Here is a 26,776-nt window from a genome sequence, read left to right as displayed (position 1 = left end):
ATAAATTATCGTACGCAGACGACATCGTGAAAATAAACAGTCATGAAAATCTCCTCCAAAAAGACACAAACGAACTAGTGTCAGCAACCGAAGTCTTCGGTACGATTGTCAACACAGTCAAAACGAAACTAATGCGGGTATCTAGACTCTGTATCCAGAGTCATACAGCTAACCATAAAAGGAGAGCAAATTGAAAATGCAGAATCTTTCGTCTACCTCGGCCACTGTATTTAAATTTATACAGTACAATCAAACTCAGCAATATTTGGCTACTGCATTATCGGCACGTACAAACAGCTCCTCCCATTGAATCTGCTATCAGCAGTGCAGTGTATATTACCCTGGAACACGTATTTTGGCAGAAACTTTCTCAAAATGCCTTTGACCGACGTCTAATTTCTGAAAACATCTAATAATAATATTACAGTACTAATTACCGATTTTTATATATGTATTGGAATAAATTCGATTTAAGTTTGCTCCTTTAACATTTAGCGTTACATAGATGAAACCAAATTTCGCGTTCAAGAGAAATCTGACCTGGTCTAACCGTGAAAAAATCTAATCGCTTATGTTTTTACGTTCTCGGGAGCACTTGCATCTCGGTCCGGCTTTGTCTAATGGTTGAGATATGGAATGATTGTACTGTCTAAATTTATCTACAGTGACCTCGCCAGTATTTTAACCTCTAATAACGATTGCTCAAAATCATTTAGGTGTAGACTTGGCCTTGCAACCAGCAGCTTTAAGAGCCTATCATCAATATGGAAAAGTAAATCACTATTAAAATCCCTCAAAGTTCGACTCTTTAACTCTCTCATAATCCCCTATGTATGCAAGTGAAACTTGGTTAATCAGAGATGATGATGATGATAATGAACGTCATGATGATGATGATGAAACATGGTCAATCAGAGCTGATGACGAACGTCAAATCTCCGCATTTGAAACAAAATGCTTCCGTCGCGTAACAGGGATCACCTACACTGATCGAGTATCCAATGAAGACCTCTGTAAACTCCTCGACGGCTCATACACGATCATGGACCGAATTAGAAGTCAGCAACTCTGCTGGCTTGATCATATCCAACGAATGGGATCAAATCAACTCCCAAAAATCACATTTGAAGGACGGGTACATGGCACACGACTTCGTGACCGACCTCACAAGAGATGGTACGACAATTTCAATGGGCAGAGCCTCCCCCAACTCCAACGTCTAGCACCAGATAGAATCGAATACCGTCGCCATACTCAACGACTAGTGAGAAAAGAAGAAGCCCTAATACAGCCCCAGAGGCCGGATGGAATAAGTCAAGTAGGTCAAGATCTAGTTCAGTACGAAAGCACGGAAGTTAAACATCGATGGCATATTGAAGTCGTACAAGGGGCAACTTGAAACTTCTAAATTATGTGAAATAATGTGAAGTCAGCACGAATTCGTCTCAATTACTTTCGTGAGAAGGGAAAGGAAAATTCAGATGCAAAAAGGTAGATCGAACGCCAGGGGCATATTATGGTAATACTTGTCGATAAATTCAAAATTACGTACGATTAGAGCGACAGTTATGTATGCATTTCGTAATTTAATCAAGGCACATTTTCAAGATATAAAAAATAGTCGTATTCAATTGACAAAATTACGCGAGGGATACATTATTGACGCTGTGGTCGTTCGTGTGCAATTTTGAAGTCATCTACAAGTGGGATTTTAATCTTCTTCTTCATATGGTAAGAGGCCCATCAACGGCAAGACCAGGTAGGCTACTTTCACCTCTTTACTGATTTAGCGACAACACTGGGTCTTGATTATGAGTTAATATACTAAGCAATATTGCACCAAATAATAAGGTTGGGGCACAATATTTTTGAAAGCCAGGCAGAATCAAATTCCAGATATAGCTAACATTGCTTTTTTTGTCACGTCTCTGGATGTAACGCTTATTTTTCCTTAGTTTGACTTTTTTGTCAGTATTCAAAACGGTTTTGATGCTAGACGACAAACTAATGCCAGGGTTACAGATTAGAGACTGCGCCACATCCCAAGTCATAATAGCGTGCCACAGCTTCTGTACTTTACGCTACTTTGATGATGCTGATGAAGATAGTCCGGAATATCTAGATTACAAAAAATTGGACTTTTGTATGACACAATATTCTGAACGTTACTATTTTAGTATTCTAACGACGTTATTTTCAATGTGTACTATTTTGATATTGAAAAACTCTCTATTATACAACCTTGTATAAAATCAACGTTACGGACGACTACGGAACTAATTGCACATCCTTTTCGTAACTTACCGAGTTGAACAATGTTCAAGTTTCAACCGTAAAATTTGTGATTGAGGAATCAAAGTAAAGATATAGGGCATCTTTTTTTAAATAGAAAAGACGGAAAGTTGAAACAAGATTTTTCCTATCTTTATGATGAATCTATCAAAAGATACAAAGATGCATTACTAGTAGGCAATAGTTGTCAACAAATTAGTGTTGATACAAGCTTTTCAAACAAACTTATCCTCTTTTTAATTTTTCACTTTTATAGTAAGCGGAAAATTAGACAGATGAACCAGGGTGGAAAAGCGGTGAACTTGAAATCATGGAAAAACACAAATGTGACTAAGTTGTGGCTCGGGAAAAAGTCAGAAGGAAGAATGCCTTACACCAAAATTCGAAAAATTTTTACTTATATTACAGCTCATTTTGAAAGACAAAGATATTGATATAAAAATAATAAGGTTTTAAAAGAGTTAGTTTAGTATACTATATGTAAGTATAGCTTTGGCTACAGGTGCATCAGGTTACGGGTAGGAGTCGTTCACAGGGCAAATTCGTTAAGTGCAGGCCATAAAACAAAACGATAAGTGGGATTAAAAAAGAGGATAGGATGAAGGTTCTTATTCCAGCGTGCCAATCAAATGGTAAAATGCATTTGTATGTTTAAGGGATATCCTAAACAATATTCAATTGAAATAGAAATATAATAAAAAAATATATATTCGAATATATATGGACCATAAGTCCAGAATCCATCGTTACATTCTACGATACATGCCATTTGGATTTTAAATATTAACGCACGTCACGTGAACGCAACGTCAGTCTTTAGAGACTCTTTTTCTCGACAGAAGGACCGTTTCCGAACTTCGCCAATTTATCGGCTAACACTATCATTTACTTTCCAACAGACACCACAAAACCAAGTCAGATACTATCAGCCACATTGAACAAGACGTTTACCAAACGTTCATATCAGCCACAATGGACAAAACTTTTATATCAGCCACAGTGGACAAAACTTTCCTATCAGCCACAGTGGACAAAACTTTCCTATCAGCCACAATGGACAAAACTTTTATATCAGCAACAGTGGATAAAAGTTTTATATCAGCCACAATGGACAAAACTTTTATATCAGCCACAGTGGACAAAACTTTCATATCAGCCACAATGGACAAAACTTTTATATCAGCTACAGTGGACAAAACTTTCATACCAGTCACAATGGACAAAACTTTTATATCAGCCACAATGGACAAAACGCAAATAACTTTTTTCGCTACTACTTTCAAAATGATGGGTTGCTACCACAAGCCAGGCACATCATAACCACAAAAGCATCAGTGTCAGAAACAAGGAACTTGTATACTTCAAAATACAGTAGTTCAAAATGCGACAACACGGCTTGGCTCACAAATACTGAAGCAAGAATATGGATTTAATGGAAATCCTGTTTCTACAACATTTCCTATCCATTTATATTATTTTATTTCATTTTTGTTTCCATGTTTATACTTTGGATATTTATTCTCCTCTCTAAATTTTGAAAATTATCTTTTTTTTTCTTGAAAAAATTGGAAAGATCAGCAAAATTACCCCTCCTAGATTAAAAAAAAATATTTTGCCAACAACCCCCCCCCCCCAAAAAAAAATAATAAAAAAATCGTGAATTGCTGCCCCAGTGCAGAATAAGTTTTTTTTTTCATAACTAGGGTCTTTTGCAGTCACAAGAGACCAAACTCAAACTCTATTTACTATTTTAGATATTTTTATAAGATCACTAAAAGAATTTCAGTGGGGGGGGGGTTAAGGTTAGAGTTTTGGGAGAATCCGTATTGCTGTGTACCAAACGCCACACAATATATCATGAACAAAAACTAGTCGATATTCCACATTTTTAAAACTTTGCAAGAGAAAAATAGTGCTTTTAATCTTTTCACAAAAATAACTTATTTTTAAGGATTTAAATAAGAAAAAATCTGTCATAATTCCAACCTGCAGGTGAATAATGGATCTGAATCTAGTTATGAAGTAAATAAAATTATTTAATTAATGGAGTAGTTTTATCCAAACCCCATGTTCATTTTCTCATCCGTCTTATCGGACCTAATTCATGGAATAACATTCCAGATGATGTGAGATCAATGGGTGACGTGAAGGAGTTCCATGCTTCACTAAAAGGTCTATGTTTATGTAGCTATTGAGGATGAGTGAAGTAAAATATTACTTCACTCATCCTCTCAGGAATTATGGGGGAGTGAATATTACCAGGTGCTGAAGAGTAAAGTATTGATTGTGTTGGAATATTTGTTTAGTTATCCGGGAATTACTGACTATTATGAGACTTTAATTGATGGCTGAGTTTGGCTTTATTCTGGTAGCTGAATTCTGGTAGTAGCTTTATTCTGGTAGCTGGCAAGAGTCTTTAGAAGACGATGAAATATATTTTTTGACTTAGAAGGAGAATGTGATTTTAATTTGTTTGAGAACTGATGAGATATGTTTTGTGACTTCGACTTAAAAGGTGATTTCAATTTGTCTGAGAACTTCTTTCATTTGGTGCGTCCGCTCATTAATATGTGAAAAAAAAAATACTTATCACCGTGAATCTACTCCATTTGACATCGTAAAGACGTCTCTGGATATGCAACCAGTGGTAAAACTTATGGGGGAACTATAAAGGGTTCAGCAGCCCTTTCCAAAATTTCCAGAAACTTCTTTATGAAAAGAAATTGCAAATTGTGATAGGTCCTTTGGTTGTGGGGCACAATCCGGGCTGGATAAATTGCGATTGGAGCGATTAGGCCCAATCGGGCCCCGCGTTTGAAAGGGCCCCGCGCTGCCACCAAAATGATTTCTTGAAGTTGTGAAATATTCTCAATAATTCCAGTAAGCGTTGCTTCTAGAGAGAGATCATTTTCCAGGCTAAAACCAATAGAAAACTATCTGATATCAACAATGAATCAGGATAGATTTAATAGTTTAACAATTATGCCGATTGAAAATGAAGATGCAGGGAAAGTAGATTTCAAACAGTTTTAGAAGAATCTGTAGGCCTAGAAGCAAACTTAGAAACGTGTAAATTCATTTATTCATGTCTAGTGATGTAAATTTCAAGAGGCATTTTCAGCAGTTTCCTAATATCTAGAGGACTAAAACATAAATTAATGAAAGCTCAAATGAGGACAAAAAAGGACAAAAGAGGACTAAAATGTGAGCTCCAAATGAACAAACTGGACCATCAAATGAGACAAGATAAAGAGAGCAGCCTGAGAGATGCAAATGAACGGTTGATAATGAACAACCTAGAACATCAAAAGTGACAGGACCAATCTGAGCAGCTAAGACAAGGAGTATTGAAAAAATGTCTGAAGCAATGATGAACGAAAATGAAGATTAAAGGAATATATAATGAAAATACTTGAGAAAACGACAATTACAACGAGTCAACAACAAAATTGAAGAACAAAGAAATATGCTGTTAAAAGATAAGTAGCAGCGAGAATTAAAATGAATCAAGAATGAAAATGAAGAACAAAGAAATATGCGTTAGAGGATATGCGACAGCAAGAACAAAGATATATGCAGCTAGAAGATAAGTGGCAGTGAGAATCATATGCAGCGCAATAGCGCTGCCTAAGTAAGAACAATGTTGGGACAATGTATTATTTATTCTCTTGTTTTGGCCAGGGCACTTCGTATCGAAGGAGTTGTCGTAGAAACTTCAAAAGCGGCTCATTCGATTGGAAATTGGAATGGCTAGTGCCCTTTTCAAAAGTCGAAAGTGATTGGAAGGCAACCAACACCCCAAACACATCCAATCAAAATTTTCAGGAAGCCATTTTTTTTCAACGTAGTTGAACGCTCTGGAAATTAGGTTTTTGAGGATGAAAACACCCCCCCCCCCACAGCCCTCAGGACAAGGGTTGTAAGTTATGCCCTGGGGACACATAACGTTTTATAGAAAGCGTTGTCGTATAAACTTCCAAAAGGGCTCATTCAATTGGAAATGAAAATGGCTACTGCCCTTTTTAATAGCTAAAAATGATTGGAGGGCAACTAACCCCCTTTCGCGGCCATCGTTTCCCCAAACAGGTACATTCAAAGTTTCGAGACAGCCATTGTTTTCAACGGAGTTAATATTTCTGTAAATTATGTCTTTGCGCATGACACCCCCCCCCCCCACAGCCCTCAGGACAAGGTTTGTAAGTTATATCCTGGAGGCATATAAGGTTTTTTATAGAAAGCGATGTTGTAGAAACTTCAAAAACGGCTCATTCGATTGGGAATTGAAAGCGCTAGTGCCCTTATTACTAGTCGAAAGTGATTGGAGGGCAACTAACCCCCCTCTCACACCCACCATTTCCCCAAACACATCAAATCAAAGTTTTGAGATAGCCATTTTGTTCAACGTAGTTGAAAGTTCTCAAAACTATGTGTTTGAGGATGACAAACCCCCCAGTGCCCCAAGGGCAAAGGAGAAGAACAATGAAAGAAGATGAAAATAATTTCTTAGACCACACTGCTTTTCCATTAAAAAAAAAAAAAAAATTTAAACAATAAAAACGGGTTTTAATTTTCTATAAAGCAGTGAAATACAAAACAATTAATTATGCACAAAAGCTCCGAATATTTCGGTCCCACATCCGGTAGCCTTTCTCAACGTAAAAAAAAAATAAAATAAATAAATAAATAAAAAAAAAAAAAAAAAACTTAACTTACATCACAATACTAAACACATAAAGAGAAAGAAAAAAAAACAAAAGAAAAAATATAAATAAATAATAAACAAAAATCACATATTAAATAAACACTTCCATGCACTGAATGTCTATAATGATTCAACTCGCCTCCTCCCAGTGTATAAATGGAAATATATTAAATAAATACTTCCATGCACTGAATGTATATAATGATTCAACTCGCCTCCTCCCAGTATATAAATGGAAATCTATCAAAAATGAAGAATATATTTATACTTAGACCAAAACAATAAAAGGTCAACTAACCCCCGGCCCATAACCCCTAATTAAATTTCACAAGTTCATCAACCAATTTATGAATTATAAATTGAACGGATTCGTTTGGTTGCAAGCTTAGCTGCAGTTCGTTTACTTTTCTCATCATTTAACCCATTCTGACCTTTGTTCGCAAGGTTATCTTTCGTTTCAGAAATATTATTAAAATCAGTACTGGTTGAATATCTTGCCTGCATTTTAATTAAACTATTATAAATTGAATTGATCCCAAAGTCCCCTTCATCTCTATTGATACTAGTACCCCCATATATTATCTTTTTTATTTCTATAATTTCCCTGAAGCTTTGTAAAAGTCCTACACACGTATCTACTATTTTTGTTTGATCAAATAAAATACTGTGATGAGGAAAATTATAAAGATTTTCTGCAACAACTGACTCAAACGTTTCTGGTGTTTTGTTTTGTTTTAGAGCGCAATCTATTGCATTCTTGTGTTGTTGTAGCCTATTTTCTAAAATCTGTTGTGTTTTTCCCACATAAAATTTACCACAAGAACATGGAATTTTGTACACTCCCTTTTGCAAATTTCTCGGTACCTTGTCTTTCCCTTTATTTAACAACGAGCTTATATTATGTCCTGATTTAAATGCTGTATTTATATTATGTTTTTTTAATTCTTTTCTTAATTTTTGTGATAAAATTGGTATAAAAGGCAAAGTTATGTAATTTGTTTCTTGATTTGACCCATCTTCTTCTAATATTTTTGGTTCCGTCAACTTTTTTTTCCTTTTTTCAATTATTTGAGAAATCATATTTTCCGGATAGCCATTACCTATTAGAATATCCTTAATAAAAATTAGTTCATTTCTTATGTATCCTGGTGATGCTAATTTTAATACCCTATCAACTAAAGAAATAACCACACCCCTTTTTACCAGGATCGGATGATTTGATGTGAAAGACAAATAACGGTTGTTACTAGTCGGTTTACGGTAAATTGAAAATGCTAGTTCGTTATTATTTCTATGGATCAAAATATCTAGAAACGGTAACTTATTCTCTGTTTCCTTTTCAATTGTAAAAATCAATTCTCCTCCCAGATTATTTAAATGTTCCAAAAAACCTTCAATTTCTGATTCCCCGTAATTCCAAATAACTAAAATATCATCCATACATCTGCCCCAAAATTTAGGTTTTAAAAAATATGTTTCTATAGCTATATTTTCAACATACTCTACATAAATATTTGCTAACAACGGACTTAAAGGCCCTCCCATTGCTAAACCCCTAATTTGATGGTAAAAATTATCTCTAAACGTGAAATAGTTAGTATACCTGCTAGTTATTCTGACTAAATTTAATATAGTTTCCAGTTCAATTCCCGAAGATAATTCTTCTATCTCATTTTTTCGTTCATCAAGTTTTTTGGATAAAATACTAAACGATTTATCAAAAGGAATATACGTATACATGGATTTTATATCGAAACTGAACAATTTAGATTCTTCTGATACTTCTACACTTATAAGTTTATCTTTTAAAAATTTTGAGTTTTTTATATACGAATTTTGGAGATATAATAATGGTTTAAGTGTCATTGCTGCCCATTTCTCGATTTTTACCGTTGGTGAATTTGTTGTTGAAACAATAGGTCTTAAGGGGATGCCTGTTTTATGTATTTTTGGCAAACCATATATTCTAGGGCTAACTGATCCCCTTGGAAAGAACTTGTGATACATCTGGGGTGTGATACTTCCATTTGTTTTAAGGTGAATATTTTAAGATATTTCTTCATTTATAAAGAAAAAGATAAGAACAAAGATATAAAAGTTTTAAAAGTTTTAAAAACAGATGATTCTCTAATAATAACGAAAGCTGATAAAAGCAATACAGTAGTAATCATAAAAAAAGATGATTTTGATAGTAAATTAGAAATAATTCTCAATGATACTTCAATATATAAAAAACTTAACTCGGACCCAACTGATTTGTATGTTAAAAGATTAAGAAAAGATTTAGAAGACCTTGAAACAAACTGAAGTATCACACCCCAGATTTATCACAAATTCTTTCCAAGGGGATCAGTTAGCCCTAGAAAATATGGTTTGCCAAAAATACATAAAACAGGCATCCCCTTAAGACCTATTGTTTCAACAACCAATTCACCAACGGTAAAAATCGAGAAATGGGCAGCAATGACACTTAAACCATTATTATATCTCAAAAATTCGTATATAAAAACTCAAAATTTTTAAAAGATAAACTTATAAGTGTAGAAGTATCAGAAGAATCTATATTGTTCAGTTTTGATATAAAATCCATGTATACGTATATTCCTTTTGATAAATCGTTTAGTATTTTATACAAAAAACTGGATGAACGAAAAAATGAGATAGAAGAATTATCTTCGGGAATTGAACTGGAAACTATATTAAATTTAGTCAGAATAACTAGCAGGTATACTAAATATTTCACGTTTAGAGATATTTTTTACCGTCAAATTAGGGGTTTAGCAATGAGAGGGCCTTTAAGTCCGTTGTTAGCAAATATTTATGTAGAGTATGTTGAAAATTTAGCTATAGAAACATATTTTTTAAAACCTAAATTTTGGGGCAGATATATGGATGATATTTTAGTTATTTGGAATTACGGGGAATCAGAAATTGAAGGTTTTTTGGAACATTCAAATAATTTGGGAGGAGAATTAATTTTTACAATTGAAAAGGAAACAGAGAATAAATTACCGTTTCTAGATATTTTTATCCATAGAAATAATAATGAGCTAGTATTTTCAATTTACCGTAAACCGACTAGTAACAACCGTTATTTGTCTTTCACATCAAATCATCCAATCCAAGTAAAAAGTGGTTTGGTTATTTCTTTAGTGGATAGGGTATTAAAATTAGCATCAACAGGATACATAAAAAATGAACTAATTTTTATTAAGGATATTCTAATAGGTAATGGCTATCCGGAAAATTTGATTTCTCAAATAATTGAAAAAAGGAAAAAAAGTTGACGGAACCAAAAATATTGGAAGAAGATGGGTCAAATCAAGAAACAAATTACATAACTTTGACTTTTATACCAATTTTATCACAAAAATTAAGAAGAGAATTAAAAAAACATAATATAAATAAAGCATTTAAATCAGGACATAATATAAGCTCATTGTTAAATAAAGGGAAAGACAAGGTACCGAGAAATTTGCAAAAGGGAGTATACAAAATTCCATGTTCTTGTGGTAAATTTTATGTGGGAAGAACGCAGCAAACTTTAGAAAATAGGCTACAACAACACAAGAATGCAATAGATTGCGCTCTAAAACAAAACGAAACACCAGAAACGTTTGAGTCAGCTGTTGCAGACCATCTTTATAATTTTCCTCATCACAGTATTTTATTTGATCAAACAAAAATAGTAGATACGTATGTAGGACTTTTACAAAGCTTCAGGGAAATTATAGAAATAAAAAAGATATTATATGGGGGTACTAGTATAAATAGAGATGAAGGCGAACTGGGGATCAATTCAATTTATAATACTTTAATTAAAATGCAGGCAAGATATTCAACCAGTACTTATTTTAATAATATTTCTGAAACGAAAGATGACCTTACGAACAAAGGTCAGAATGGGTTAATTAATGAGAAACGTAAACAAACTGCAGCTAGGCTTGCAACCAAACGAATCCATTCAATTTATAATTCATAAATTGGTTGATGAACTTGTGAAATTTAATTAGGAGTTATGGGCCGGGGGGTTAGTTGACCTTTTATTGTTTTGGTTTAAGTATAAATATAATCTTCATTTTTGATAGATTTCCATTTATATACTGTGAGGAGGCAAGTTGAATCATATAGACATTCAGTGCATGGAAGTGTTTATTTAATATGTGAGATTTGTTTCTTATTTATTTATATTTTTCTTTTTTTTTTTTTTCTTTCTATTTATGTGTTTAGTATTGTGATTTAAGTTAAGTTTTTTGTCTTTTTTTATTTTTTATTTTTTTTTTTTTCCGTTGAGAAAGGCTCCCGGATGTGGGGCCGAAATATTCGGAGCATTTGTGCATAATTAATTGTTTTGTATTTCACTGCTTTATAGAAAATTAAAACCCGTTTTTCTTGTTTAAAATTTTTTTTTGTTTTTGAAAGAAGATGAACAAATGAAAGGAGAAGAACAAATAACTGTGTGGTCAGCAGACACACGAAAGCAAGTATTAGAACGTGTCAAAAATGACAGTGAAGATTAAAGAATTGTGTTGTTAGAAGATAAGCGACAATAAGAATCAGAATGAGTGAAAAATGAAAGCGAAAAAGAAAGAAATATTACGTTAGACGAACAACGCCATCAGAATCTTTGACACCAACAAACCGTGGCACAAAACCAAGTAAAAACCTACAAAGATGCCATAAACGCCACAAGTGTTAATTACAAGTCATTAGGACCCTTCAACGTCGTATGTATTCACTGTGGAGTCCTCCATTTTTCCGTAGTCAAAGTAGCCAACAAACGTGAATTATTAGACGGTTGCTGCCTGCTTAGTCTAATTAAATTACTACCTACTTCATTTCCAATTGAATTAGTTTGGCCTCTTATACGATATCACTTGCTCTCTAATTCCACAAACATATACAAAACTTGAACTCATATTTTGCTTAAGCTTCTTTCCAAGTAAGCGATGATCAAGTCATCAATAGTCGTAATATTTTCAGCTTCAAAGTAGCGGGACAAATTTATCACAAAATCAATTTAGTGGCACATCCATCACAAGCCCCTGAAGGTGAAATTGACCCCCCCATTCATATAGCCAAATTTTTGGTTCCCGGTGCTAAAAACCACCTTGCACATCTTTTAGATTATTCCCAATGGATCTATTGGAAGAAATATAGCGAGACACAAACAACTATGTCAAAGATATCATGAAAATTGCTCCATTGGGACAGCAGTCACAGATAGAAGACAAGTGATAATGAGAATCACTATTTAGCCTGCTCCGTAGCTGGATTAGGACGACAGTTTTTTTTTTCTTTTTTTTTTCTTCTGTATTTCTATATTTTTGCCAAGTAATTACCTCATAAACATATATATATATATAAACATATATATACATATATATATATAAACATATATAAACATATATATATATATGCTAAATTTGAATTTTACTTAAAAACTAAATATAAAGAGGGCCCCGCAAAAAAAAAAAATCCAATCGGGCCCCGCACCTACTCAATCCGGCCCTGGGCACAGTGATACGTTATTACCTCTATAGACAAAAAAAAGTTATTGAATTCACTCAAAAACGAATTCAAATAAAAGTACCATCTAAAGAGCAATCAGTAAGTTGAACAATCCCTTTCAGAAAAATGTATGCTCGATCCATATCTAGGATCTTGAGCCGTCCAGATGTTGTTTTCAAACAGTTCGTGGTAACGAACTGTAAGTAACGACCCGGCTCAATAGTAACCAAAACTATAAAAAACAGAATTTTGATACTAATAGATGCATCAAAAGAATCAGATTTGTTTGTTGATTTCAAATATATAAGTTTCATTAAGTTTAGTCTTACCCATCAAAGGTTAAGCGCCTGAGAAAATTTGCCTTATTTTTCAAAAAAGGGGAAAATACCTCCTAAAAGTCATAGAACTTAAATGAAAATCACACCATCGAATTCAGCGTATTAGAGAACCCTACTATAGAAGTTCAAAGCTCCTATCTGCAAAAATGTGTACTTTTGCATTTTTTGCCAGAAGAAAGATCACGGATGCGTGTTTATTTGTTGTTTTTTTTGTTTTACACAGGAGTGATCGTATCGACCCAGTGGTCATAGAATATCGTGAGAGGGGTCATTCGAACGGAAATTAAAACTTCTAGTGCCCTTTTTAAGTGACCAAAAAAATTGGAGGGCAGCTAGGCCCCCTCCCACGCTCATTTTTTCCCAAAGTCACTTGATCTAAATTTTAAGATAGCCATTTTTTTCAGCATAGTCAAAAAATCCTAAAACTATGTCTCTAGGGATGACTTAATCCCCCACAGTCCCCAGGGGAAGGGCTGCAAATTTCGAACTTTGCCCATTTTTTTTACATATAGTATAGGTTATAGTATAGGTTATATACAGACATTTTTCACTGGGGATTTTCTCTGGTGGGGGGGGGGTGGCTTGAGGAGGTGTTTACATGGGAGGATCTTTCCATGGAGGAATTTTTCATGGGTGAAGGGAATTTTCCATGAAGGGGGTGTCAGATTTCCCAGCATTATTTAAAAAACAATCAGAAATTAAATTTAAAAAAAGTTTTTTTCAACTGAAAGTAAGGAGCAACATTAGAACTTAAAACGAACAGAAATTATTACGTATATTAGGGGGATCGCCCTGTCGTCAATACCTCGCTCTTTACGCAAGTTTTTCTTAGTACTTTCAAAAGAGCTATTTATTCTAATTAAACGGCCTTTGTGATTTTAGGGTAAAGAGACGAAGGGGTGAGCCCCTCATATACGTAATAATTTCTGTTACTCGAACCGAACAGAAATTATTCCGTATATGAAGGGTTGCCTCCTCTTCAATACCTTGCTTTTGACGTGTTTTTGACTGTTTGTCCATGTTTTCCCATGTAAGTACGGCTACTGAAACACAAGGGCCGTATAAATAGAATAGGAAGCCTTATTAAAAAGCCTAACAGCTATAGCTTAAAGAGCAAGGTATTGAGGAGAGGGCAGCCCTTCTTATACTGAATAATAACTCCTTCTCAGAATCACGCTCTTTACGCTAATGTTTGTATTTTATCCCAATTTATTAATAACGACTCCTAAAATACAAGGGTCACTTAATTAGACTATTAAGAAGATTTTCTAAGTAATAAATAACAATTTAGAGTGAAAAGTGAGGTTTTTAGGAGGGGGCAACACCCTTCGTATATCAGAAATGGCTATGAGTTGTAGAATTTGCCCATATTGTTTATACGTAGCATTAATAACATTAAGTGTAATTACATTCTGTAACAATAGTATAAGTACATTAAGTACTTAGTAACAATTTAGTTTGAAAAGCGAGGTATTTAGGAGGAGGCAATACCCTTCATATACCAGCAAGGCCTATGAACTATGAAATTTACCCATGTTGTCTGCGTGTAGTATTTCTTATTGAAACGAATACAGACTTTACAGCTTAAAGGTACGCCATTCGACATCAGATCGAGAGATCGCTGGTTCAAACACGTCCACTGATTTTAGTCAGAAAAAAGTGAACAACTGTGACATTTTAACATAATATAACATTTTTTTTTTTTACAAATAACTAAAACAAAAAAAATTCAAATAGTTATATTTTGCTTCTAAGGTAGAGGGCGAAGGTGGAGCTTGTTCTTTTGTACAACTGCAATAGCAATATTACAACGCAAAAAAAAATATATCTATTCGTAAATTACGTCAGAACAAAATTTCGAGAAAGGCATTTAGCCAAAAAACAAGTAAAATTAATATGCAGATTTTGTTTTAATTATTCATGTACGGTGAGCCAAAATAAAAGCTGCATTAACTCAAAAACGTTCAGAAATTAAGTTAAAAACAAGTTTTTTTTTAACTAACAGTAAGGAGCGACATTAAAACTTAAAACGAACAGAAATTATTCCGTATATGAAAGGGGCTGTCTCCTCCTCAACGCCTCGCTCTTTACGCTAAAGTTTTTTATTGTTTTAAAAAAAAAGTTAGGAGACAAAGTCAAACTTTAGCGTAAAGAGTGAGGCGTCGAGGAGGGGACAGCCCCTTTCATATACGGAACAATTTCTGTTCGTTTTGAGTTTTAATGTCGTCCTTACTTTCAGTTAAAAAAAAACTTGTTTTTTTTATTTAATCATATATATAGAGGCAAAGTTCCTGGCTACCTCACCAATAATAAGTGCTAGGGGTATAATATCTGATTTCTGGAAGAAAAATAAAAGAGGCCGTTTGACTCTGGGTCATATCGATATTTTATTACCTGCATAGACGACAAAACCTTCGATCCAATCAGTATTCTTCAAAACGCAATTTCTTAGCAATAGGTTGTCTGTTGAAACGGGCAGTCTTTCGCTAGAGGGTAGGAGCATCGTACCATGAAACTGGTAAATTTTTGTAGTTGGTTGCTCACATTCAATTGAAGAATTAAACTCTTCTGGCCGAAATTGGCCTAACTGTAAAATATATTTTCTAATAAATTGAAAGTATTGAAAGGCAGAGATAATTTATTTATTAAAAAAAAGCATATCAAATAAATGAAATAAAATTCAAGATAAATTATTAAATACTTTCTAAGACCACACTGGTTATACATGACGTATGAAGCTAAGAGAGGAAAAGAAATAATAAATGATAAATAAAACCAAAAAAGGGTAAGAAAACAAGGATTTTGTCAGCCAGTGGTAAAATATGAAGACGAAAAACCAGAAAATATTTCGACAAGGACCTCCGCCAAGTCGTCCTCAGTGCTAAAATAAAAAGAGAGAAAAAAAAAAAAAACAAGAATCTAACCTTTTAGAGTTCACTGGACAAGATCCGAACAATCACTGAATGAAAGACTAAAACCGAAATGGCAGAAGAGCAAAAAGTATTGCTAGACAAAAGATTCTTGCACAATCTCTTAGGTAAAATCTTTTTTTTCATTGGTTTCGGCTTTAGTCTTTCATTCAGTGTTTGTTCGGATCTTGTCCAGTGGACTCTTAAAGGTTAGATTCTTGTTTTTTTTTTTTTTTTTTTTTTTTTTTTTTTTTTTTTTTAGCACTGAGGACGACTTGGCGGTGGTCCTTGTCGAAATATTTGCTGGTTTTTCGTCTTCATATTTTACCACTGGCTGACAAAATCCTCGTTTTCTCACCCTTTTTTGGTTTTATTTATCATTTATTATTTCTTTTCCTCTCTTAGCTTCATACGTTAAATTATTAAATGCAAAGCATTTCCTAAAAGTAGAAAGTACACCATTTCTGGGGGATCTGAAACATTCTAAGTCATATACCTCAAAGAAACCCAATATCCTCACCAGTGTAACAATAACACAATTAGTTTTTTTTTAATGAGATCGTTATGATATAAATATAAATTCTATTTAAAATATCTTGCAAAAAATCACGAAAAAAAATTGCCAACCATTCAAAACTCGGAAATTACAACAGAATTCTGACGGAGTTACCCTAATTAGTGCCGTTTCTATTGTGATAATACAAGATAAAATCTTGGTAGTCGTTTAACTAGACGAAGCACACTCTAGAGCACAGTTTATATAATTATCCAGTATGATCTTTCCCTATCTCACCCATTATAAAAACCCGGACCAAGGTGCGAGTGCTCCAGAGAACGTTTTTGCAGATAGAAACATAGGCGGCATCAGATCTTTTCACGGATAGACAATTCAGATTGTGATCTAATCGGAAACAAGAGGATGTCTTTTTTTATGAATAACATATTTTGTTGGAAACACCTAGAAACAGACTAACCCGCTAAATCAGAAAGAAGTGGGAGGAGCATTTTGTTTGTTCCGAGAATGAAGTCCAAAAATGATATTTGATAAACCTACTAGATAATTATATAAGCTGTGCTCTAGAGTTACGCTTAAGTTAGATCTCAGAAAACCGGTTTGATAGCCACAAAGACAAGGGACGGGTGATATTGGACTTATAAAATTTGGGCTATACATTTGCACATTAGGGGGGTGAGGGTATAGTGTTTGGACAGTGTGAAGTTAGAAAACAATTCTTACTTCGTTATATGCAGAATAATTGTAGCTAAGACATTTTGCATGCAGACCCGCTATGGGCTACTTAAACTTAACCTAACCTAATACTTAAACCTAAGCGTAATTCTTGAGCGTGCTTCGTTTAATTAACAAGTACCACAATTTTTACACTTTTGACGTTTGTTAATGAGATCATTATGACATAAAGTATACATCCTAAGTAATATGGCCATAAAATGAATCATATCATGCAAAAACAGCTGTTTAATATCAAGAATCGACAGCCACGCCCCTAAAAATTTGAATGTGATATCTTGTAATTAAATAACATGCAACATGCAAAACAAAAAATAAGTAAAAACGAATTGAAATCGACATAGAAATATGAAATGCAGCAGACGCCAATAAAAAATATCACAGGGAAGAAAAAAAGCAGCTTAATTTCTTAACATTAATAAATATCAAAATAAACTAAACATAACCGGCTAATAATTGGCAAATGGAACTAATCGGATTTTAGATCCACTATTCCCCTACAGATTGGAAAAATAAGAAAAAAAAATATTTTTTTAATTATAAAAAAAATTTATATTTTCTTATATATAATATATTTTATATATTAATTATTATTTATATATTAATTATTATTTATATATAATATATATAAAAATATATTTAATTATAAAAAAAATATATTTTCTTAATTATATCCTTAAAAATAAATAATTTCCGCGAAAAGGCTAAAAACTCTATTTTCTCTCCTCTTAAGCTTTAAAATGTGGAATATCGACCAGTTTTTGTACAGGATATATTATTATTTATTGGAAAACCCGTCTTACGAAAAAGGAAAAGACGGAGCAATAAGCGAAAAAAAAGAAATACACATAAACTTAGCAGTTATACACGTGGTTTTTAGTGACGAACGCTAGAGCTAAGATCTGAATCAGCTCTTAGAATAAATTACAAAGACGAAAAAGAAAAACTCAATTATACACTGCTCTGCAGGTACGCGACATGTTTCTTTTTTTTAGGCTCCTAAATACCGAACAAACATAAGAAATATGAACATCATTGCGTCAAGCCGCAATTGGTAAAAAAAAAAATAACCCAAATAATCACCAGTGAATTAAAAATATACTGTAGATAATCATATCAACTAGTGTAAATATGACAAGAAACGGTAAAAACAATTAAACGACACTTTTGCCCGCTGGTCTTGAAATCAGATAACTGTCAACAAATGATTCATTTACTCCGATATACATAGATATCAGAAACAAGGAAATTATTCAATCACGGATCCTTTTACATATTTACTTAAAGCAATATGCTTAAAAGAACCGATAATTAATAAAAAATTAATTTATTAGTAATATACGCAATATATTATCAAAGAAAAATTGACACCAAAATTGAGAATAACCAGCGTCACTCGTACGAAAATAGACTAAATCATCAGACACTTTAAAAACTGCAACAATTACACTAAGCGCGAAAACAAACACTAAAAAAAAAAAAAAAAAAAAAAACACGCACAACAAACGCATCTTAAATACTGGGCAAGTAACAACTACGAAGGATTATCAAACTTCGTTAAACGGGAATTGTAACTACGAATTTACTTTTGAATAGCTGTAATGGGGTCAGCAATGCTGAATTTTTTCATCAGATAGGAATTACAGTCCCAAGAGGGAAATCGTAAAAAATATTTTGCGGTCCAGATTAAGACTGATCGAATATTTGACTTGTCAGAATTTGTGAGCATTTTCCAAAACGTAGATATGTACAGGTAATTTGGTAGAGCAACATAGTTAAAAATTTCTAAAAGAAGAGGGCAATTGAAGCGTAACTTATTAGCTACAAAAGAAGCATATGATAACCAAACTCTACGTTCATTGTGAACAATTAATAGTTGTCGTGTGTGCATTATTGACGAACCAATGGGAAGACCGAGGTAGGTGATATGATCTACTGGCTTAATCCTTCTATTTCCGAGAGGAATATCCCTAGGCGACGCTTGCTTCCAATTCAAGGATACTAATTCGGTCTTTTCAGCATTAAACTGAACACCTTGTGTTCCATACTGACATTGTATTGTTGTAAAAATCTTGTTTATGCGCTAGATAATATGAATCAAATTTAATATGTCGTCTGCATAGCATAAACGAAATATAGCAAGACCGCCACAGATGAAAGATGTAGGAACAGCTGACTGTGCATCAAGAACTCCATTTTTGAAGAGTGAAGAGGAAGAAACAGCCCCTTGATGGGTACCTTTTTCAACATTGACAAAAATATCAGGGGTTGGTGCGTAGACTTGAGAGCCGTCAACTTTAGCTAATGGGTGAAGTATTAGGCAAACTTTAAGACGATAATACATGCCTCGAAGGGCTCTGATATATGAAGGTCTTACTCCACGTTTTGCTGTATGGAGTAGCATAGCGGCATGAATGAGAGAGTCGAACATTTTACGAACATCATGCCCGGCCAACACGAGAGTTTCACCTGATGCATCAGCATCGATCAATGCATTCGCGACAACCGAAAAAGCGTGGGCACAACCGAGACGTAGGTGGAATACAAATTGGTAAGGTAGAACATAGCATTTCGCGTTCAGATGGTCAATGAACAGAAGTTCAAAAAGCTTACAGAAAGTAGTAGCCACGGTTATAGGGCGGAAGGAGGAGCACTGGGTAGCGAGTTTACCTTTCTATGGAATTGGAGTGAGATCTCCGATTGAGAAAGAAGAAGGTACAACTCCTTGGGTAACAATCATCTGCATCAAAAGAGCAATATGGTTTACCAGGAGCTGGCTTCCATGCAGAATGTGAAGAACGCTCATTTTATCGATGCCAGAAGATTTCTTACGCTTTAGGCGTTGGATTGCTCGCAGTACAGAATCAACCGAAACAGCAAAATTGTTGGTTTGACAACCAGACAGAAATGTATCAAGTTTATCTTCATTTTTGGACTGTAGGGTCGATCTGGCGGGGAGAATTCAGCAGAGAAGTATAAAATCCACTTGGAGCCAGGAATAGCCTGAGCATATAGGCGGGTCCTGGGAGGATCTCTTGATACATTTCTCCAGAAGGAAGGTTGGGAATGAGAGGTCTGCTTGGACGTCTCTTGAACTATTTAGTTCGCGTGCATAGATAGTTCGCGTGGAGAATTCGTTTTGGTAGAAAAACAAAACTCAAAAATCAAGCCAGAGGGAGGATAGTCAAAGCGGAGCTACAATCGGAGCCAACATTTGGATTTTCTCAAAGCTTCCACTAGGCTCGAATTACTAGACCAATGCTTTGTGACACCCCGACGCATACGTTTAAGAGGTATAGCGGCTTTTTCTGCGCATCGCAGAGCATGGCAAATGTGAGCAAGATAGATATCTAGCAACACCCGCATTTCATTTGCATCAACTTGTGGATTTTTCATGAGCAGCTGGAACTGATTTTATGTAGGACAGAATTAGTAACTGCAGGAAAAAGATCATCTTGGATGTTTTTCCAATCCCTGTAAAATTGGGCATGGGGTTGATGTGGTTGTGTGGTGGGAGTAGACTGAGCAGAAGGACAAGAAATAAATGCAGATATTGGAAGGTGGTCTGATAGTAGAAAATCAGTAACAACATGAACAGGTCACACTTAGAAGTTTACAAAAGAAACCGCATGGTCGAGGTTCGACACGTGACTTGAATGGTGTTTGTAAGTGTAATCGAGATCTTTCGGCAATATCCGAAGCCAATCGTCAAAAATACCAGACAAAATAGAAGTACGCAATAACGAGGCGTCAGTTAATAATTTCTTAGACACGCTGCTTTTCCATTTACGAAAAATTAAGCATGAAAAACGGGTTTTAAACGCGTTTTTCTTGCTTAATTTTTCGTAGGTGTCAGTTAAATTAGCGTCAAAATCTCCTATAATAACACAACACCAAAGTATAATCACCTACGGAACAAGTACTGACAAAACCTATCCTCTCCACACAAAAAAGTGAACCTTTGTCCGTGTTTCAGGAGACGAGTCCATCACTATGCGAACTTGGTAACTAAATTTTTCAAGTTCCGTAGGTGATTTTACTTGTTCCGTAAAAGCTGTATTAAATTTAATATATTGTCTTGGAGGAGTTAAGTAGTACAACATTTCCCCTCTAGAGGCACTGAGGTATGCGGGGTCACTTTTTTACAGTTTTGTCAGTACTTGTTCAGTATATGTTTATACTTTGCACAACACTTACCTAACAGGCGGATCTTTAAAAGGCAAGATCCTAGTTTCTCACACGCAGGAGTAAATAAAAATTCCGATCGGTCATTGCAGTAATCTGTCGGGAGATAGACGTTTACAATAACATACTCTTTTACACGGACAGCAAGAAAAAAAATCACATGAATCAAAAATACTCGACCTGCACGAGGTCCTAACAAGCATCGCAATACCATCGGAGGGGCGGCCACTGGAAGCGGATCGTTTAGCGGGCACCGAATAGCTAGTATTGTGTGGCATTCGGCTCCCATCGATACAAATTCTTGCAAAACTTTGGTTTTTGCGTGGCTTTTCATGGCTTTCCGTTTAGCACTAGACGGTTGGCCGAGAAGGACAATCTTCGACGATCTGTCATCCTTCATCCACAGAGCGTGTCCTAGCCACCTCAACCTTTCTCATATTATAGTCTTAGAAAGCGGGATAGAACCACGCTTTTCGTACAGCCTACTGTTTGAAATACGGTCAGCCAGCCGGGTACCCAGAGCAATCAGTATGCTTATATTTCTCTAGAAAACATCTAGACAATCTTCCGGCAAGAAAAGCGAGTAAGCCACATGATCAGCCCTTTGGAACTCCATTATGGATAGGAAGGTCACTCTTAGAATTTAGTATTTGTCTCTGTCGGCTAAATATATTGATAACAATTAACGCTGCTACTTTGGCCAAATGAAAATCAGCTTCGAGTTTGTTTACAATGCTTTTTCAAATACCAAAGGCTATTTAAAATTCACTATCGTACGTTTTTACTATTAGCATTTGCTACTAATATCCAACAAATTGAAACGGAAGTTACATTTATGAATTAGAGCAACTAATATGAAACAATGGGCATATTCCCAACATAAAGTAGTTTGTGAACCATGCACTTTTGGACACACAAAATTAACCGAGCGAGCCATCAGAAGTTCGTCCGGCTATGATATTATCAGCAAACCTTACACTCTTAAAGATTGTTTCGAAAAAAACAAATTTAAACAAAAATTGTCATACATACATACAAGTAGGAATGACAAAATTGAACCAGCAAAATTAGAAAGAATGCACTAAAATTTCTCCCATTGGGCTTGAAAGTGAAAACCCCCTAGAAAAATATCTTATAACGCCTAAAATTTTGACTATTTGCCCCTACGGTTACAGTAAGCAGGACAAGCAGGTACAGTAATTAACCTAAATAGAACTAAAAAGTTGCGTCCAAAATACAATTTCGGTGAATATTCCTTAATATATTTTACGATATTTCTTATTTTTAAGGTAGAAAGGGATATTTTTTGGGTGAATCTCAAATCATTTCTTGCCGAAACGTAGGTCAACACACGTAGGCCGAGTTTCTTCTTAAGGAGGAGGGGAATATTTTTCAGGCAGGTCTCGAATCATTTCTCGCCAAAAATAATTATAGCAACAGGTGCCAAAACAATTGCAGCCCTTGGACCTGCGGGGTGAGGGTTGAGATCTATCAAAGTAATACAATTATGGAATAAAATCTGACTTTAGATTGCAAAAGATAAGACAGAGAGACAAATTATCAAATTTTGAAAAAAAAAATACAGTCCACAACATTTTTTACAATCAATTATTATTTATTATATGGAATTACATATATTTTCTCGATAAATTACCATAAGGTATGTTTTGGTATGTATCATGTTAATGTGTGTTTCGTAATTTGTTCTGTTGTGGTTTCTTTATTTTTCATAAATTTTTTTGTGTATATGGCTCTTGGGCTTAGGAAATACACGATCTATCTATCTATCTATCTATTTATCATGGATCCGGTAACAAAATAAACAAATTAAATAATGAAATATTCTTTTCACTTTCGGTTATTTTTCATTCAATATCAAGGATTTTTCATCAGTTGCGTTTTGTAGTTCATGTGTAAGGGTGGCTTCTTGTTTTTTCTCCCTTTTTTGGTGGGGGCGGGGGGGGGGGTCTTTTTATATCCTTAAGTGGACTTCAGTCTATTTCTTATTCTTTTTGCACAGAGGATACTTGAGCAAAGGTCAGTTTCAGCGGTTGTAGCCCAACATAAGCCCAACACATTTACCTCCTCCAGTAGACTTGGGGAGGAGTAATCTTGCTCTCGTTGAGCAGAGATAAAAATATATATTACCAGAACGATGATTATTTACAATATTATTATCAACTTCTTTTGAATTTTTTTACACTAAAAAGCGAATTCAGCCTTGGGTATGTGATAAACATTTTTCAGAAATAAAAATCTTATTTTAACTGCTAGCCTTACGGATATTATCTATAAAGCCCATTTTCACACTCGGGTGTTTTTGATACTGCAGGAGTATCAGCATTACCAGCATTTATCACAAAACCAACAACACACCTAGATACCCGCCTGCAGCAGGACAAGGGTAGGAGGAATCCCCCCATCCAAGGTTGTAGCCCTAAAAAGTACTTATGCAATATACGGTAGCCTACTCAACGCTACCGCTATATACTGTATAAGGAAACACTGAAGAAAACCCGCCAAACGGGTATTTGCAATAGACAAATTGATCGCAAAGCGTGGTTTCTCATTGAGTTTACAATATTTAAACTATTGTTTTATGGGATTTTGGGGGAGGAAGGTACCTAAGTTAGGCTTAGTTACGTATTTAATATATGCTAAGCTTTACCCCCCACCCACCCCCCAACCCTAATGTGCAAATATATGGCCCAAATTTGTATCTAAACTATTATATATTCATCCTACTTTATTTCATTAAGACTAACCAAACTTGACTTCTTTCGTGGCTACCGTATAATGCATAAGTACCCCCTAAAACCTACTTCTTTAGTAACTACGTCTCTCTTACTCCTATAATCAACCACCTACCTAAAAAGATCAGCTGTTCACACCTATACACACATATTTATTAAAATGGCGGCATTATCAAAGCTTTAGACAATATACTTTTAAAATAATTATTCATATTCTGCTTCAAACAATGATGAATCAGCACGAATGCCATATTCTCAAACATTTGATGTCGTTACTCAAACAAAGTACCACAACAGAATTGTCTGGCCCAGTTATGTATTTTAACAATATTTAGTCATTGTAAATGCTCAGGGTTGCCACCCCTAGTGATTTATCACTATTTCTAGTGATTTTTTATATTGCCAAACAAAATACTAAATTTGCACATAAATCACTAGATTATTGAAGAAAATCACTAAATCAACAGTAAAATCACTCCAATCTAGTGATTTTTTTGTCAACAGTGTTTATGCTATTATAATTGGTGTCTCTGTAACATATAGCCTATTACATGAGGTTAAACAATGGGTAGGTGAAAGGGCGCATCCAGGATCTTTTTCGGGATGGGGTGTTTTTCTTTGGGGGGGGGGGTAAAAAAATCTTTAAAAACAGAATAAAAATTCGTTTATACGCAATTTTGTTAATTTTTACGGGCCAGACAAAAATTTCAGGGGAAGGGGGGTCAAACCAGGTACTCCCCCTGGAAAGGGCACTGGGTAGGTGGGTATTCTCCAAGTTCAAAATTCTCTCGTTTTTTTTCACACTGAGGAAGCCTTGTTGTATAGTACAAAATATGCAGGGTCGTATCCAGGATTTTTGTTCAGGGGGGGGGGGTTTACTAATTTTTGACTTTTTTTTTGGGGGGGGGGTACTAATTTTTGACTCAGTTTTCGACTAATTTTACTGATTTTTACCTAGGTTTTACTAACTTTTGACTTATTTTCGAGTCGGTCAAAAATTTCGGGGGTTCAAACCGGGTAACCCCCCCCCCCCTGGATACGGCCTTGAAAATATGTATTTGATTGTTTTTCATCTTCTTTTGCTTCCTATTAGCCATTGATGCGTTCTTTTGATGCATCTTTGAGCTGTTCTTAAAATTTGCATAATATCATAGTCTTTAGGCCTACTCGTGCTTGGTAACAGCTATTACTAACACACCGTTGCAGCAACCGCCAACCTGTGGTCAACAGGAATGTGCAAGCTCCCTCACACCACGCTATTCAGAGCTTCACTCTTTTCCCCAACACAGAAAGTTTCGACTAAATATAGATTTTCTCACATTTGGCTCGAAGACGTCTTGCTTTTCGTTTGGCTGGATTGCCAAAAGGTCCATTTCTGACAGACTGTCAGAAACTGTCGTGACAGTCCAACTTTTTAACCTGTATAATGTGACCTAATCATAGTACCTTTCCTTTCATTAAAGACCTAGGCCTATAAAAGCTTGAATCAAATCTAAGTTTTCTTGCAGGCTCTTGTATGATTGAAATGCGTAGTTGATTAGAACTCTTCATTTGACAAGGAAATACAAATCAATTTTCACGTTTTTCAGAAGACAATAATCAAAATCCGCGTTTCACGTGATTACAATGTCAACCATCACTTGTCATGACAGCAAGTTTCATGTGAAATTTGCACACAGCATGAGATGGTATCGAAAAATTACCCCTGAGAATGGCCCGAAGGACTCACCTACCTTTGAGGCAATTTCGAAAATAATGGCCTAAAATTCGACTTTTTAACAATTTCGACACCCCTCCCCTTTAGCGTTTTATCCAAAATCCCCAAGCAAAATCTTCTGTCGACCCCCCCCCCATACAATATTGGCTATAGAAACTTATATATGTAAAAACATCTACACAGGGGAAAATGGGTTGGGTATTAAGGGTCGTATCCAGGATTTTTCGGGGTGGGAGGAGGGTACAAACAAACTTTAAAAAACATCAAAAATTTGTTTATATTCATTTTTGTTACGTTTTTTTGCGAGTCAGAAAAACAATTTTTTCTGGGTGGGGGGGGGGTCTAGCCCCCTGCCCCCCCCCCTGGATACGGCCTTGTGGGAAGTTTTTCTCCTAATATTAGTCAGAAAGATCCCTCGTCTATCAATCTCTGCAAAAAAGGTTAAATAGTCATTAAAAGATGACTGACCTGGGATCGAAGATCTCGAGGAATAGATCGCTGCTTTAAATTATTTTCGCCATCAAGATTTCTGGTTTCTATGTAGCAAGATCCGTTGGCATTGGAAGAATTTAACAGAATAGTATCTGCAGGAATAAGGTCATTACAGTGAATCTTGATTATGTCTCCAACTCGTATTTGACTCCACGTACCATGTTTGTAGCACTTCTTCTCACTGGAATTTTTTTTTTTAGACTCATTAAGCTTCAATATATACTTAAATAATAGCTAAAAATATTTTAAAAAAATATTTGGTCAAAATTACAAGTTCAAATTGATTAATTTGTGAAATTATACTATATGACCATACCAGCACACGGAGTTTCTCCCCCACCCCTTCCTCCAAGATTGGTAGCAAGGATTCCTCTCTTTTTTGGAAACTATGGCAATAGCAAGCAATTTTTGAGATTCGGAATCTTGACATAGTTTACCCTTAGGATTTAAACTTGAAAATAGTGCATTTATAGGCTCAAACATTCGCATTTGGGTGATTCTAATGGATTTTTTTCATAATTCTGGGAGGGGGAAGAGAATTTGACAAAATCTTAAATATTTTCCTCTTCCCCTAGACATAAACTAATTTAAAGACATATTTTCCAGAAAATAAATTCAGAGTAAGGTA

At 34.9% G+C, this 26,776-nt stretch overlaps 1 protein-coding gene across 2 annotated transcripts in view; it reads right to left on the bottom strand.

The window, feature by feature from the left end:
• The window catches only part of LOC148940454 (phospholipid-transporting ATPase VA), a 204,545-nt gene that overhangs the window by 146,640 nt on the left and 31,129 nt on the right, over positions 1–26,776 (bottom strand). For both annotated transcript variants that reach the window (XM_089105629.1, XM_089105630.1), the window contains exons 3-4: positions 26,125–26,329; positions 15,238–15,430 (exon numbers count right to left, since the gene is read on the bottom strand). In XM_089105629.1, coding sequence (XP_088961755.1) covers positions 15,238–15,430; positions 26,125–26,329 — 398 coding nt within the window. The remainder of the gene's footprint in view (positions 1–15,237; positions 15,431–26,124; positions 26,330–26,776) is intronic.

The sequence above is a fragment of the Artemia sp. Qi Xiang Cuo genome, chromosome 19, assembly GCF_049724085.1.
Source record: "Artemia sp. Qi Xiang Cuo chromosome 19, ASM4972408v1, whole genome shotgun sequence".
In the NCBI taxonomy this organism is placed as follows: domain Eukaryota; kingdom Metazoa; phylum Arthropoda; class Branchiopoda; order Anostraca; family Artemiidae; genus Artemia; species Artemia sp. Qi Xiang Cuo.
Note: the sequence above shows the minus strand (reverse complement) of the source record. Positions and strands in the feature narration are given on the sequence as shown.